We start from the raw sequence: 16,425 nt of genomic DNA on the forward strand, positions 1-16,425 counted from the left end.
AGCTTGGGGGCGTGGTCCCCGCAAGGCCTTGAGAGGGGGTTTTACGATTGGAGCAGAGCGAGGGGGCGGGGCCCGAGGGCAGGAGGCGGGGCCGAGGGGAGAGGACCTGCGATTGGGACTTGAGGCACCGCCGAGCCGCGGAGGGGGCGGGGGCCGTCAGGAGGGGCGGGGACCCGCGATGGGGAGGCGGGGCCGAGGGAGCGGGCCTGTGATTGGGACTGAGGAAAGATTGTCGGGCTGGAGGGAGCGGGGCCAGATGGAGGGGCGGGTCCCGCTCGGGGCGGGGCTGAGAAGCCGGCCTGTGACTGGGCCTCGCTGAGGCCAAGGGGGCGGAGCGCCCGTGAGGACGTAACGCTCCCGCGGAGGTGACGCCGTGCGGTTGCGCGCCCCTTCCGGCGCGGGGAGGGCGCAGAAGATTCGGGCCGTTCGGCCACAGGCCGTCTCTAGCGCCGCGGGATGTAGCGCGGGGTCCGCGGCCCCGAGCAGAGCCCGCCGCCTGCCGTAAGTTTCCCGGGGCTCCGCGGTGAGCGGGTGGGAGGGCGGGGGTCGACCGGAGCGCGAGGACCCCCGGGGGCCTCGGCGTGGGCCTGAGGCGGCAGCCGTGGAGCCGGCCTGCCCAGGCGTCCCGAGGGCTCCGAGGGCCCCGAGACCCCCGCCCGAAGCCGGCCGCGCCTCCGGCCACTCCGCGTCGGGTGTCCACGTTCGTGGCCCCTCCCGTGCGCGCCGCGTCCCCCGCTGCCAACAGCCGCGGCGGTGGCTGCCGTGCCTCCCAGTCGTCGGGGTGAGACGTCCGGATTTGGGCTCCGACTCGGGCCCGCCAGGCCGGAGCTGAGCCTGGTCCCAACGCCGCGCGAGGCCAGCGCGGAGGGGCTGCAGGCCTGGGTCGCGGAACCGCCTCTCGGCTGGGAGTACCCGCCTGTGGTGGCCTGAGGAGCTCCAAGGTTCCTAGACCGTGAGTGTGCGCCCACCTTGATGGGGGAGAAGGGGACGTTGGTGGACAATTTGCCTTTGTTTAAGGTAGTCCCAAAAGCTGCAATGTGAGCAAAACCTAAAGTACGTTAGGGAAAAACGGAATTTCATTCCCTCAGAAATCTCTCATTGATGCCATCCTATGTTTGAGATTTTTGGTCAAGCCTTCGAGTTTGAAGAAAATAGGTATGTTTCTCCTCGGTTTCTGGTGCTACATTGGCGAAAGGGAAACTGACAAGGCGAATTTCATTTACATAGTTTCAGGTGTCAGAGGAGCAACAGGAGGCTTACTAAGTACTTAGCTGGATTAACCAGTTTCCCCCCAGTATGTAGAAGAAAGGCTAGAAAACACAGCAGGGACTATATAGGCCACTGACTTAACTCAAGCGAACGCTATAATGGCTGGTTCTTTTCTGAAACGAAGTGATCTTGGGATCTGTCTCCAGCTTTTCTCTCTTAATAGGGGTTGTGGCACCGGTGATGGAGCAACTGTTGTTCCTTAGGTTTTTCAGCATCCATACAGTACTAGGAACTTAGGCAGGGTGGTGTCAGACAGGTTGCAGCGTCAGGGTAATAGTTCCCAATTTGCAGCCACTAAGTTTCTTTATCCCAGGAGTAACTTCTGTGTTACCTTATAGTGGTTGATACTTGGGGAATCAATCTTGTTCCCTGTGAGCAACGTCTTAGGGTTAGACCTCCACAAAACTATACCTAACTTCTGAGTAGAATCAGAAAGCATTCCATGCTCAGTGGCCAAGAAATTACATGATCCCCAGGGGATAAACAGAAATTGTAAGCAAACACTTGCCTGCAACTAGGAAGGAAACTCAGACAAGGGCGCAGCCTTAACCCGGTAGGCTCCCCATTGCTAATGGATAAAGTGCACCACCGTAGGTGGGCTTTTAGGCTGTCTCCAGTTTCTTAAGTCTGGCCTCATTTTACCTTTCCAAGACTTCCTTATGGAAGGTGGATTATTCACTGCCCTGGGGACTTTGTTCTTTCAAGCCTGCCTAGGTTCATAGCACTACCCTTCTGGAATGCCTGGATCGCATCTTTACTTATCAAGATCCTTTCTTAAAATCTTCCACCATACCTTTCCTGATTATTCCAACTAAAATTGAGCTTTTCTTCTGAATTCCTCCAGCACTTTATGGCATTTAGCCTTGTAGTGGTTTTAGTAGAAAACAGAAGTTACTGCCTCCTCTTAAAATAGAGGCCAGCAGCCATGCGAAGCCACTAACTGGTCTCTTTGCCTTCTCTGTAGCCGGACAGTGCCACGTGTGTTGTGTATAATCAATAGTACTCGCAGATGGATAAAAGACATTTGAACTTCGTTCTCGGCCCGAAAGTTTTTTCTCTATTTTTCCCTAAGAAATCTCCTTGACTCCTTTACTATAAAGCCACACGGAAAGTCTTTAACACGCTTGCTACAGTCTCCTGTCCCATCTACTTGTGATCATGCTGGTGAACTAAACAGTCATCTTTAAATCCAGAAGCTTTATTAATACTAGTGGGGTATTTTCTGGTGCTGGTACTCATCAAAGTTGTTACATTTTGTCCTTAATGTCCATTTGTCCCTCATGGCACCCACTGGACTTTGTTCCTCTCACTGAACTCAAAGTTGATTCCCTTTTCCCGCTCAGAAATGTTGGGGACGTGATTAATGTTCATAAAGTTTTAGCTATCTTGGATTGAAGAGATCCTTGAAAGTGCCCTCTAGGCAAACTGATTCCAAGTGATTGGCTTTTAGACGTGCACCTAGTTTGCTTTTGTTTCATCGGGGCTTTCACAGTATAAAGTTATCACTATAATGTGTAACTATAGTGGCCATATATGTGTAATTTACTTAAAAGCCAGGTATTAAAAACAAGGACTGGTACGAAATGCCTTCATATTCCTGTATACTTTACTTTTTTTCTTTTTGTCATGGCATTTGAAAAGCTTACCTGTCTCTGGGATCAAAAAAAAACAGACCCCTTCTGTTGGGATAGCTTTATCTGGAGAAGAGCTACAAAGAAAGCTACGTTGTGATTTTTCGCTGCAGACTCTAAGTCAGTGACACTGTGATCAAATAGGAAAGCTGAGGCTCCCTTACTGCAATTTGATAGTTTTCAAACATAAGTCTTTGCCTTGACTCATTTACCCCCCAGCAGTGCTATGAAAGCACCTTCCCTAAGAAAGAGAGCAGATAGAGGAGAAGATGGCTGTGTTCTTTGTCTTTACTGCTAGGCTAGCCTTGCTTTAGAACAATGTGAGTCATGTAGGCCTAAGATAGAGCTTACCCATGGAACCTCTGAGCGCCCAGAGACCCCAGATTAAAAACTCCTAGAAGAAGTTTTGTGCCTTTGACTCCAGGGAAGGAGTGTGCTGTAGCCTGGAAAACTTGGGAACTGGTTCACAAAATAAATGTCTCCAAAAGTGTGAGCTAAATAAACTCACCAGTAAATGCTGGCAGTTAAGAATCAGTCCTTTCCCTAGTTTGGCACCAGATGATCTTAGTTATAGGAGCACAAGTGCCTCCCCGCCTCCACAGCTTTATTCTCTAGTGTCATAGGGTTATCCAGCTGGAAAGCTTAGTGGTAAAGATTTATCAGCGTGAATTGAAGAAATCCCATCAAAAATGCACTCAGTGCAGTCTGGCCCAATTATAATTGCTATATTGGGTGTGGCGAGTTTGAGGGAAAATGTGTTTCCTCTAAAATAGGTAAGGATAGGAAAGCTAGTAGAAAGCTGAAGTACCTTCCGCTCTCCTGAGGTTCCCAGAGTCAGTCTTAACACTTTAGGGGCGGAGGCTGGTGGTATATAGTAGAAACTGAAACGCTTGCTTGCAGTAATTCCCAGCTGTTTGTGAGTGGCCCACTCTGTCAAGTGATATTTTCAGGTCCTAGCATTCATCATTGGCTTTTCTTTCTTGCCACACCTCCGACCCCTCTCTCTCCCTTTCCTGTCCCTGTGTTGTTACAGTTTAGAAGACCCAGCTGGACAGTGGACTTTGCTCACTGTGGTGACATGACAGCACTCAAAGTAACTGAACTTAGTGTGTGGCCATCCTAGTTTAGGGGTTCTCCGTCCACTGTCCTCCTGGAGCAGTGCAGTTGTATCACTGGTTTTGTACATATCACAGATTACCTTATGCCATCTGATTACAGGCTCTTCCAAGACAATGACTTAACTTGTTCAACTTTGTATTTTGCACAGTACCTTAAAGTGCCTTAGGGTGCTGGCCCTAAATACGTTTGTTAAGTATTCAGTGAATGTGTTGGCTTACTCTGGGGAGAGGGACAGGAGGAAGCCCTACAAGCACAAGTCCATAAACCCTTAGCTAGCAACAGAAGCTAATAGGTCGTATGCTTCTTGCCTGGAATGCTGCCTCATTCATTCATTCATTCATTTTGAAATACGTGTTCTGACCAAAATCAGGGATATGTATAAATTTGTGATCCATGTAGTGTTGTATCCCAGAACCCGAGAATATCTGTATCTATATATCTGGCTTAAGCCTTAATGGCCACCCCTCAAATACTGGCAGCAGTATTCTAGAATAGCTGAGTATATTCCCCTTTTCGGACTTCTCCAAGATGCCCAAAGCTATTTATGTTTTTGCCCCAGTATAAATTATTTCTTATTTAAGCTGTTTATTCAGTAGTACTTCACTTTGAGGAAATATGTTTTGTGGTCAGCTTATTGAGAAAGATTTCCCAATGTTTCTGCTTACGTGGGTTGCCTATCTCTTGAGGTTTCAGAGGCCTCCAATTTCCTGTTCTCCTTGGGCTCAGTTGTTGGCTATGACTATGGGCTGGCGTCTCTCTTGTCAGAGTCTTGCACATTTGGAGGAAGAGGAACTGCCTGTGTGTTGACACCGAAGACAGGTCTGCGTGCACTGAGTTATGGGCATCTGTTCTCTTGAACCAGCTCTGCCAGTAGCTTTCAGCTGTGCTTGGTGTGTTGAGCGTAGCATGACTGTTTTCAAACTTGACGATTGCCCTCACCTGACTGCATATATCGCATGATAATCCCTGAGAAGGAATTGAGATCACTGTTGGGTAAACAAAGAACTGGTACAAGATGCCAAAGGTGGATGTCTGTGAACAGCCACCGGGGACGGACACGGTGCGCAGGGCTGTGCTGACTGCCCATAGGAAAGGTGTGGGTTGCCCGAGCTTCCGTTTCCTCCCCGTCATGCAGCTCGCCCCGAGTGCAGGTGTTGCCTGGCTCTCTTTGCACTGCCCTGTGCTTTTCGGGGCTCAGGTGACCCCAGTGCAAGAAAATGTGGATATTCTGGCTCCTCCTGCTGCGAGCAGGAAACGCCTTTGTTGCGGGGCTGGAAATCTTGGGGCACTTTTCCCCTCCTTTCCATACGCCTTCATCTCCCTGGGACCTGATTAAAGACTACTTCCTTACAGGATCTATGTGCCTGTCTCAGGTCTCTGAAAAACTCGTCTGAATGGGGCGTAGGTCATCAGCTATGGCTACTGGGACAACTCGCTGAGCCGGTTGTTTGGTGGCAGAGGGCAAGGCTGGGCTGCCTCCTGCCTTCAGCCTCCCGCATCCAGGCAAGTTATTGCTGCTGTGAGGGGCGGCTGTGTGGAAAGCTTGCTGTCCAGGTGTCGAACCCGGGCTGTGATCCTATAAGAGAAGTAGTAGACCTGGCAGAGAAACTAACCACTGGGCACCTAGCCCACAGCCGAGTTCCTTTTGTGTGCGAGGCACACGTGTCAGCATTTGTAGGTAAGGCCCACCGAGTTCAGTCGGCAGTTAGCTCACGTCTAAGCCGGGGGCCTCGCAGCGGTCACAGCAGGTGTCGGCCTCCTCGTCTGCCTCCTGAGTCTCAGGGCCAGGACTTTGCAGGGCAGACTAGCTCTGGGGCTGGTGGGCTAAACTCCGCTCCGTGCGCGTGGGAGGGACTTGCGGGTGGGTAGCTGCTCTTCTGTGGTGACCCGTTTGGTGCAAAAAACAAATCCTTTGGAGGCAAGCAACTAGGTTTTCAGCCTTATCTTTAAGATTAGTGAGGTTCCAAGTAAAGGGTGATAGTTAAGAGGAGAACAAAAGCACTTAACTGGCCTCTAGGACTGGCGGGGCTGTGAGTCCAGGGGCTGTGTCTTAGTCCCTGTGTATTGTGTTTGGTGTTTGTGTTTGCTTTCAGTGTCTTCCATCACAAGGAACTCTCTGCCCCCTGGGGCTGAGAGACCCCACCCTTTCCCCAAGCTGAAGCCAGCAGAGCATTGAGGTACCAGCCAGATGTCTTCTCACAAAGGACCTGTGGTGGCCCAGGGCAGTGGGGCTCCTGCCGGGAACAGGGAGGCGGACACAGTGGAGCTGGCTGAGCTGGGCCCCCTGCTAGAGGAGCAGGGCAAGCGGGGCGTCGCCAGCCCAACCAAAGTAAGTTGTCCCCCCAGGGCCCGCCTCTCCCCTGTTGGTCTCCCAAAGGGACTCTCCCTACCCCAGTCCTCATCACGCTGTAGTGTAGCTCTTTTTATCTGTTTTTCCCACTAAGCGGTTGCTTATACCCCAGTGCTTAGCACAAGACCTGAAATCCTGCAAGTGGCCAGTGCCTGTCTGTGGTTGAAGCAAGGAAGCAGTCAGGCAAGATTAGGCTTCGTATAATGAACAAACAAAAACCCCTGTAGCGAGTGAAGTAAGCCAGAAAGAGAAAAACAAATACTGTATGCTAACACATATATATAGAACCTAAAAAAAATGGTTCTGAAGAACCTAGGGGCAGGACAGGAATAAAGACGCAGATGTAGAGAATGGACTTGAGGACACGGAGAGGGGGAAGGGGAAGCTGGGACGAAGTGAGAGAGTGGCATGGACATATATACACTACCAAATGTAAAACAGATAGCTAGTGGGAAGCAGCCGCATAGCACAGGGAGATCAGCTCGGTGCTTTGTGACCACCTAAAGAGGTGGGATAGGGAGGGTGGGAGGGAGATGCAAGAGGGAGGAGATATGGGGATGTATATATATGTTTAGCTGATTCACTTTGTTATACAGCAGAAGCTAACACAACAGTGTAAAGCAGTTATACTCCAATAAAGATGTTTAAAAAAAGCCAACGTGTACCTTTGACAAGGTGGAAGTCTCTCTCATAGAGAGAGAGTCTTGGAAGTAGCCGCCACAGGCTGGTATGGACGCTGCACCCGGGAGGCACCTGTCCTGCTCTTCCATCTCATTCTTACTGTGTCACCGAGGGGTGGGGCTGGGGGAGCAGGGCCCACCCTTCCTGAAAGCACCTGGCAGCGCTTCATGCACATCGGTGTGGTCTTTTCATTTTGCCTGAGCAAAGTTGCAGTAGCATTGCCACCCTGAGTGAAACCAAGGACTCCGTTACGGAGGGGGAGACGGGTCTGCATCAGTCTGTGTCGCGAAATCTAAGAGGAAGCATCACAGGGGAAAGAACAGCTGGGAGGAGGAGCTGCTGTCCGCACACGGCCCGGAGCCTCTCCTTGGGAGGCGAGGGCTGTCGGACTGCACGCTGTGTGTCAGGCTTCTGTGCAGCTCAGGAGGGCCTGCAGCTTCTTTCCGGAACCAGTTCTGAGGCCCTGCTCCTCCTGGGAGCTGCTGTGGATGCAGAATTTCAGTCGCCGTGGCACCCCCAGAGCCAGTGAACAGAGAACTGCACAGATTTAAATTGTTAGGGGAATCTCTGAAACTCCGTCTTTTTCATTCTTTTGAGCATTCAGTGATCTGGAAGAGAGAAATATTCAGGAAAATGGGGCAAGTTCAGAACCACTGTGTTAGCGATAAGGGTGGGCTTTTGGGACTTGCAGAGCATGTAGGCCTGGTGCGCTAGTCCCGTGTGCCTCGGGTGCCAGTCTCCATCCGTCTGTCCCCCATGTGCTGCGTTGGGCTTTCGCTCCAGCATTTACGGAGTTGTAAACTCGTGCACTGTCATGCCGTAGGAGAAAAGGCCACAAGGCCGGTGTGTGGGAGAGACGCTGGGCAGAGAGCAGTGAGTTGGGGTTTCTCTGGATCGCTCACTCTGGACTAGGGAACTCCTGGGGTGTGTGTGTGTTTCCTTCGTTCCTGCAGGCCGAAGAAGAGCGGGCACGCGCAGTGCCTCAGGAAGAGGAGGAGGAGGTGCGGGTGCTGACGCTGCCCCTGCAAGCCCACCATGCCATGGAGAAGATGGAGGAGTTTGTGTACAAGGTCCTGTCCTGGAACGGGGAGGGCAGGCTCACCTGGGCTCCCCGCACCTAGCGGGCACGCCCTGGGGGGAAGAGCTTTCGCTCCTGTGCGTGGGCTTGCTTTCCTTTACGGTGAAGTAAATCAAGGGGAATCTGGCTAAATTTTTACTGCCTACTGTGTTGACGTTGCTCAGAATATATTCTAAAACAGGAGTTCTTACCTGTTTTTGCTATTAGTCCCTTTGGCAGTCATCAAAATGTTAGAATGTGATATAGTAACACGGCACCTTTATTAATACGTTAGCTATGCATGACAAGCTATAATGTATTTTATTAGAATTTATCATTTCTAAGTGGTAATCAGTAGAAATAATATTTTGATATCTGCAAAACTAGTGCATGAAAATATCTGTGATTTCTATTGGTGACAGAGTCACAAATTCTAATACTAGACTTGCTCACACTTACAACTGGGGGAAATGTTAAATTTAGTTAGAAGTGATTGAAAATAAAAATTTTTTTCCATCCAAATTTCCAACACAGTCCATTGTCCATACGTCCCAGGTTAAGAAGCCCTGCTTTGAAAAGTCATAGGCTCAACCCAGTGAGAACGTAGTATCTAAAGGGGGGAAAGGATGGACAGGCGGCCACCAGAGTCTCTGGGGGCAGAGGGCAGAGGGGTAAATGTATATTTTTAAAACCATATATATAATTTCTATTTCCTTGTTTTCATTCACTACATCTACTGAATTTTAAAACTCAAGTAGCTGAAGGGAGGTCCTGCCATATTCTCTTTAAAGACTGAGAAACACTTATCTACTTACCTAAGCGTATCCAGGTGAACTATCATGACACAGAACAAAGCCATTCACAAGTCGTCGGTCCTGGGGCGACCTCGCTCGTGCTGTGTCTTGGCTTCTCTGGCCTCAGGCTGGCCCCACCGTTCCCTGGGCCCCTCTGGAGCCAGCCTGACGCTCTCCTTCACCCCTTGTCCTTGGGGCGGCTCGCGTCCTCGGGGCCCCGCTCAGAGAGTGTGTGGTTGCAGGTCTGGGAGGGGCGCTGGAGGGTCATCCCATACGATGTGCTCCCCGACTGGCTGCAGGACAACGACTACCTGTTGCACGGCCACAGGCCGCCCATGCCCTCCTTCCGCGCCTGCTTCCAGAGCATCTTCCGCATCCACACGGAGACCGGCAACATCTGGACCCACCTGCTTGGTGAGTGGTATGGGTGGAGGATTGGACTTTCTGTCTCCTTAAACGCCAGCACTTGTACAGCCTTTGTCCATGGGAAAGAAAAGCAACGTTGTTGTGACAGTTTGACAGCTGGCATCGTGCCTTTAAACTACCAGTGAGCTTGCTGGGCCCTTCGTCGCTGGTCTGTAAGGCGGGGGTGGGGGGGCTAGAAGCGGAGGAGATGACGTCTTCTGTGGTCAGAACCATCCCCGGTGCAGGCAGCTCCTCCCACTTCACAGTCCCCGAGGTAGAAACAAAACGCCAGCATTTCAGAGGATGCTCTTTCTGTCTGGGTTTGTGTGACGGGTGCCGTTTTCTCCGGAAGTTGTCGACTGCGGTGCCCACAGCTCAGCCTGTAGCTTTAATGCTGGCTTAAATCATCACACGTTCCCTTTTTCCTCAGGCCTCTTTTCTCTCCGTCCTGTAGGTTTTGTGCTGTTTCTCTTTCTGGGAATCCTGACCATGCTGAGACCAAACATGTACTTCATGGCCCCCCTTCAGGAGAAGGTGGTGTTCGGGATGTTCTTCCTGGGCGCGGTGCTCTGCCTCAGCTTCTCCTGGCTCTTTCACACCGTCTATTGTCACTCAGAGAAGGTCTCTCGGACCTTTTCCAAGTGAGTGAGAAGAACGTCGGTAGGGACACCTTGTGATCCAGGTCCTGGCAGCGTCCTGGAAACTCCAGCAACTCCTAAAGATTCCCTGATGTGCCAGAGGAAGGGCTTTCTGTTTTGCTGGTATAAGAGGATCAGGAAACTTTTCTTTTAAGTCCTTCATGAGAAGTTTCACTGCAGCCTCCTTAACAGATGGAGCCCAGTTGTGGGTATATTTTCTCCCTGTGCAGTGCTGCCCTTTGTGAAACTTGGAGTACCAGTGGGCTGCTCTCTCGGACCGAGTACCCAGTCCTGTCCTACCTTCCTGGTGGCCCAAGCCGTTCAGGGCGTGGCAAAGTTTCTGTGCTCCGTCCTGCTGGAGCTCCGACCCACCGGTCCAGTGAAGCTTATCTTTGCTGCCCGCCTATTGCTGGAAGCCCCAGATGTCCATCCTCTAAGGCTCTCCTTATTCCCCAGTTCTGAGCCTGGAGTTCTGTTTGTTTGCTTTTTTTGTTGTTGGTGGTGGTGGTTTTGGAGGTGATGGTGAGTTATTTTGTTTTTCTCAGTAACACCAGTAACAAGAATACATTTTTATCTTTAAGAAGTCGACTAAAACAGAACAGTACACCTTAATAATACTCCCAATTTAAGGGTTTTGTTTTTAGAACTCAACCTATCCGAACGGGGGAATACTCAGAGCCCTTCCTGCGTGGAAGCTGGAGACTGGCTGGAATATGGTGGAATTCCTGAATTTAAGTATCCATGAGGGGGATGTAGCTGTTCACAGCCAGGGGAAAGGGATACAGTTCAGACTTTTCCACTGCAAAATAGAAGTGCTTGACCTCATGGGGTTTTGATTCAGGATATAGGACAGATCGTATGGGAAGTGAGGGGCTGGGGGCGGTCACGTCTGAGAGCCGCTGGAGAACAGAAAGCCCTAGGAGCTCTTCACTTCTCCCACCGCTCCGCTCATTCTGTGGCTTTTTTCAGGCTGGACTACTCAGGGATCGCCCTGCTCATCATGGGGAGCTTCGTGCCCTGGCTCTATTACTCCTTCTACTGCTCCCCGCAGCCACGGCTCATCTACCTCTCCAGCGTCTGTGTCCTGGGCATCTCTGCCATCATTGTGGCCCAGTGGGACCGGTTTGCCACTCCTAAGCACCGGCAGACAAGAGCAGGTGGGTCGGAAGACAGAGCGGAAACCTCATAGGTATTTGGACCTTGAGTCCAAGGGGGTCAACCCTGGGCCCTGACCTGTGTTTAGAACTGATCTGTGTTTAGAACTGATCTGTGTTTAGAACTTTCAAAACAGCGTGCATTTTCAAAGCTCAGTTCTCCCCCAGGTTTCATACTATTTCAGTAAAATGTTAATAGGACAGATAATTACCAACCTGGTCAATGAGCTACAAGTATAGAAATGACTGCTCTTATATTTGGTTTGAGGAAGTTAAAAAATGTACAAAGCAGTCATTTTAGTAACCTGAGGGTCGCTGAGCTCAAACCAAGGGGCTAAAATTAAACCACCCAAAGTTATTTTACTAAGGAATGGAAGGCTTGGCTTTGTAAGTAAAATACCTTGGGCATAAACACTGTTACCAAGTAACATGATGGCTGTGAGCATAAACATCTTCCTGTTGTCTCATCCAGACTCAAGCTTTATTACTCGCAGCAACACATCGATTAGCACTAGTCTTCGGTCCCTTTAGACTTAACATCTGCTGTGTTTTAACCGTCATTTAAAATAATTAAGTATTCATCAAGCGCCGACCATGTGCCAGACTGATGCTTTACCAAGGCCGTCTGCAGAAACGGAGAGGCAGTCCCTGCCCTGCGGTTGCGTGTATGGCCGTGGTGTTGAGCCGGCACCCATTCTGTCCGTCCGTTTACTTACTTTGTGTCCAGTGGCCACTGACGACTTCCAGTCTGGGTCTCTCTGTCTCCTCAGGAGGTCAGGGTCCTGACCTTAATGGGAAACCTGTCTTGCTCCTCCCTGGCTGGCAAACTACCTGAGGCCTCACCATGTCGGTTCTGTACCCAAGGCAGCCATCAGGAAGTTCTGACCTACGTGGTCGCCTCGGCTGCTTCACGGATAGTGAAGAATGTGAGACGTTTGTTCTTGGCGCTCCTTAGGAGGAAATAGCTATATCAGCATCTACACAGCCTTCTTCCCATTCTGAATGTTAAAGAAGTGTCTGCTGAGTGTTCTCCATCTTGTGCTAAATTTCCAATAAACATGTACTGTTCACCAGAAAGTAGCTCATCAGAGTGAGACAGCAGTGCCTTCCAAGCGGTACTGTTTCCATGCCTGACGCTCTTGTGTCTGCTTTGTTCAGGGGTGTTCCTGGGGCTTGGCTTGAGCGGCGTCGTGCCCACCATGCACTTTACAATCGCGGAGGGCTTTGTCAAGGCCACCACGGTGGGCCAGATGGGCTGGTTCTTCCTCATGGCTGTGATGTACATCACCGGAGCCGGCCTTTATGCCGCGCGGATTCCTGAGCGCTTCTTCCCTGGAAAATTCGACATATGGGTAAGAAACGACACTTCAGTGGGGCCTGTGGTGGTGAGACCGGCCCACAGGTAGAGCTCGGAGTCAGAGGCAGTGAGAGACATGGGTCAGGTAGTGTCTGGGGGTGCACACGAGTTCCTACATGCATGTCCATGCATGTAGGTGGGAGAATGGCGGGGAGGGGAGTGACCGATAGTAACATTTTGGCGTATCCCTGACAGGGCTTAAAAATTTTTTTTCTCCAACAAATCTATCACTTTTATGATGTAAAAAACTTTAGGGAGGAACGAGGAGAGGCGAGTGCCTTCTCCACTGCCTCCAGCCTTCCGTGCCGTCACCCTGAGGCCCCTCTCTTGTGTTCCTGCAGTTCCAGTCTCATCAGATCTTCCACGTCCTGGTGGTGGCAGCCGCCTTCGTCCACTTCTACGGGGTCTCCAACCTTCAGGAGTTCCGATACGGCCTGGAAGGGGGCTGTACTGACGACTCCCTCCTCTGAGCCGCCCCGCAAGGGCACAGCAGGAACTTCCCAAGTGCTTTTAAAATAACTTCTTTGCTGAAGTGAGAGGAAGAGTCTGAGTTGTCTTGTTTCTAGAAGAAACCTCTTAGAGAATTCAGAACCAACCGAGCTTCAGCCCACTTCACACTCACCGGGCAATAAACTCTCCATTCCCTCGCTGAGAGCAGTGGGGATGGGCAGACGTGGCCGCACGCCCCTCGGTAAGGCGACTACTGTCCCCTCACAGAGACGGGGCTTTGAAGCTCATGTTGAGAGTTTACCCCTCCTCCAACCGTTCTGGGGAAAAATGATGGACTGGGACTCTTCAGAAATTCTGTTTCTGGAAGAAACTGTCCCTCCCTCACCCCTGTCTTGACTTTGTAACCTGGCTTATAACAGGCCATCCGTTTTTGTAGCACACTTTTGAGAAACAGTTACAACCTCGTCCATCTTTCTAGGGCCTGGACTTGCTCACACAGCAGGAAGAGCAAAGCCACCAACTTTTACACAGCTGGCTAATCATGGAAGTGTGTCCAGGCTTCAAATAACTTGAGTTTTAATGTTTTCTTGGCAGAGTAATGTAAAATTAAAGTGGGGAAAGATATTTAATATTTAATACTAAGCTTTAAAAAGAAACCTGCTATCATTGCTATGTATCTTGATGCAAAGACTATGATGATAATAAAAGAGTACAGAAGACACTTGGCATTCAAAGATTTAACATGTGTGGTCTCAGCTATTTGCAAAGGATTAAGTCCAAAGGATTAAAACCAGTAAAATCATTGCAGATTCTGCTGAGGCACAAATCTGAATCATAGGTATTGACAGGCTGGTGTGTGCGGGCCAGCGAATGAGCCTAACTGAACTCCTAGCACGTGCTGCTCCAGGCGGCTTTACGTGTCTCCACTTAGCGCACAGACATTTCCTGGAGAAGTTGGTGTCGTGCTGCAGTAGAGTTCAGTAATTAGAAGATACCGGGCTTCCCTGGTGGTGCAGTGGTTGAGAATCTGCCTGCTAATGCAGGGGACACAGGTTCGAGCCCTGGTCTGGGAAGATCCCACATGCTGTGGAGCAACTAGGCCCATGAGCCACAACTACTGAGCCTGCGCGTCTGGAGCCTATGCTCCACAACAAGAGAGGCCACGATAGTGAGAGGCCGCGCACTGCCATGAAGAGTGGCCCCCGCTCGCCACAACTAGAGAAAGCCCTCGCACAGAAACAAAGACCCAACACAGCCATAAATAAATAAATAAAATTAAAAAAAAAAAGAAGATACCTGCCTTGTGAGCATCAAGGGTCTACTACATGATATTAATACTCTAGACTTTAGTTCTTTTAAAACTGCCCTGATTAAGGTCTCTTCAAGAGGTTATTCCATGCCTTTTTGTGCCTTTGCAAATTTTCCCCAGCCTGACAACGAGTTCTGTTCATTGGATGCAAAAGGCCTGCAGTAGTCACTTCTGAGCTAGTGTAGGCATTGGACGGGAATCTTTTTTTTTTTTAAATTTCTGGCTACGCCGGTCTTAGTTGCAGCACGAGGGATCTTCGTTGCAGCATGCAGACTTCTTAGTTGCAGCATGTGGACTCAGTTGCAGCATGTATGCGGGATCTAGTTCCCTGACTAGGGATCGAACCCGGGCCCCTTGCACTGAGAGCGTGCAGTCTTACCCACTGGACCACCAGGGAAGTCCCCACATGGGAATCTTATTGAGTTGCAGAGTTGGGTTCACTTTAAGGGTCAAGTTTGTACAACTAGGAGAACAAGTGATCCTTTTAAAACTAATCCAACTAGGCCAACAAATCTCTACCTCCAGTGGTAATCAGGGAAGTGTAAATTAAAACCAAACTGATAAACCATTTTACTCCTACCAGATTGGCACAAATTAAAAGTCCTAAGACTGAGTGTTGGTATGGATGTGAAGCAGACCAGATGCTGCTGGTGGAACCATAGGACCACTTTGGACATGGTGGAGTATACATGTTACAACATTCAAACATTACATGAAACAATACAATGTGAGATGCATCTGATATCTATCCTAGGTTACTTCATTTAAAAAAATGCTGGTTCTGGGGTTTCCCTGGTGGCACAGTGGTTGAGAATCCGCCTGCCAACGCAGGGTACACAGGTTCGAGCCCTGGTCTGGGAAGATCCCACGTGCCGCAGAGCAACTAAGCCTGTGTGCCACAACTACCGAGCCTGCGCTCTAGAGCCTGCAAGCCACAGCTACTGAAGCCCGCGCACCTAGAGCCCGTGCTCCGCAACGAGAGGCCACCGCAGTGAGAAGCCCATGCACCACAATGAAGAGTGACCCACTGCTCGCCGCAACTGAAGAAAGCCCGCGCACAGTGACACAGGCAAAAATAATTTTTTTTTTAAATGCTGGTTCTGACCCACTAAGTTTCATAACTCACCAATGGGTCACAACTCACATTCTGAAAAACATTACCCTTGAGAAACTCAGCTTGTACTAACAGATTCATTGTAGCTTTGCCTAGTAGCAACATACTGCAGACAAGCCAACCATCCAGAACTTTGAGTGGAAAAATAAATCTTGGTTTATTCTTATGATGAAACACTATTTAGCAGTGAGAGCTAGTTACAGTGATGACAACATGGTTGAATCTCAAGATTCGGAGGAGGGAGTGGGGCTGCTTGGAGTAATATATCTGGTGTGATTGCACTGATGTACTGTTCAGAAATGTGCAAAGTTAATGATAGCTTAAGGGTATAAACATGGTAAATACTTTAAAAAAGGAAATGTTAATTCAGAAAAATGGTTACCTCTGAAGGGGAAAGGACAGGGTAACATACTGGATATTTCTAAAGTAAAGCTTATATTTATTAAATTGGAGGTGCATACCTGGGTATTCCTTATTCTGTGATCACTTTTTCTTGCATATATAATAAGTATATCTGTTTAATACAAAACATTTTTAAATTTAAAAAAGTACTTAGGGAGCTGATAGCAGAAGTCTCAAACTGCTGACCTGCAGGCCGCAAACATTCACAAACGTGACCTGTTTGGAAACAGTCAACCTCGGCCCAGTAGCGGCTGTGTCTTTACAGAGGGCTGCACTCTCAGGTTCATCCTCGGCCCTACCCAGCAGTGTGGTCACCTGCTTGGCCCCCGGAGGCATCTGAGTTTGCAACCACTAGTATAGAAAGAACTGGAAGGAAACAGACCACATCTGGTCCAACTCCATCCATGTTGTGCTTGAGGAAATATGAGACCCCCCAGCAATTGGTGAGACCCCATGTGTATGTGCTTCATCATCTTCCAGTAGACAGGACCAGGGAAACAGTCTGAGCAAGACATCTTCTTTGATGTCTTGAGCATCTTCTTTGTACTTTTCATGTTATTTTGTCTTTATTTTTAACCCTGTTAAGTAGGTGGTATTATCCCATTCCACAGATGAAGAAATTAAGGCCCCCAAAGGCCAAAACTTTTTCACAAGATGACAGGATTGCAGTATCTGAATCCAGATCATTCTGACTT

At 49.6% G+C, this 16,425-nt stretch overlaps 1 protein-coding gene across 5 annotated transcripts; it reads left to right on the top strand.

Moving 5' to 3' along the window:
* The first annotated feature begins 364 nt into the window (after positions 1-364).
* Positions 365-13,641, top strand: ADIPOR1 (adiponectin receptor 1). 5 transcript variants are annotated; one of them, XM_060125753.1, is made up of 9 exons: positions 384-501; positions 5,373-5,522; positions 6,113-6,348; positions 8,004-8,120; positions 9,144-9,315; positions 9,761-9,947; positions 10,914-11,101; positions 12,257-12,450; positions 12,797-13,641. In XM_060125753.1, the coding sequence occupies exons 3-9, from the start codon at positions 6,208-6,210 to the stop codon at positions 12,923-12,925; spliced, it is 1,128 nt and encodes a 375-aa protein (XP_059981736.1). In that variant the 5' UTR covers positions 384-501; positions 5,373-5,522; positions 6,113-6,207; the 3' UTR covers positions 12,926-13,641. The 5 variants fall into 5 exon arrangements, with proteins under 5 accessions (XP_059981727.1, XP_059981736.1, XP_059981741.1 ...); XM_060125744.1 differs by lacking the exon at positions 5,373-5,522 and having other exon boundaries at positions 365-501; XM_060125758.1 differs by lacking the exons at positions 384-501; positions 5,373-5,522 and adding an exon at positions 734-952.
* Positions 13,642-16,425: the final 2,784 nt, after the last annotated feature.

The sequence above is a fragment of the Lagenorhynchus albirostris genome, chromosome 2, assembly GCF_949774975.1.
Source record: "Lagenorhynchus albirostris chromosome 2, mLagAlb1.1, whole genome shotgun sequence".
Taxonomy (NCBI): Eukaryota; Metazoa; Chordata; class Mammalia; order Artiodactyla; family Delphinidae; genus Lagenorhynchus; species Lagenorhynchus albirostris.

Bases quoted from the DNA above. Each gene is read 5' to 3' on its own strand.
- ADIPOR1 (XM_060125744.1), top strand. From the start codon at position 6,208: ATGTCTTCTCACAAAGGACCTGTGGTGGCCCAGGGCAGTGGGGCTCCT. The intron at 6,349-8,003 runs GTAAGTTGTCCC...TCGTTCCTGCAG, and splicing joins GCGTCGCCAGCCCAACCAAA to GCCGAAGAAGAGCGGGCACG. The intron at 12,451-12,796 runs GTAAGAAACGAC...GTGTTCCTGCAG, and splicing joins CTGGAAAATTCGACATATGG to TTCCAGTCTCATCAGATCTT.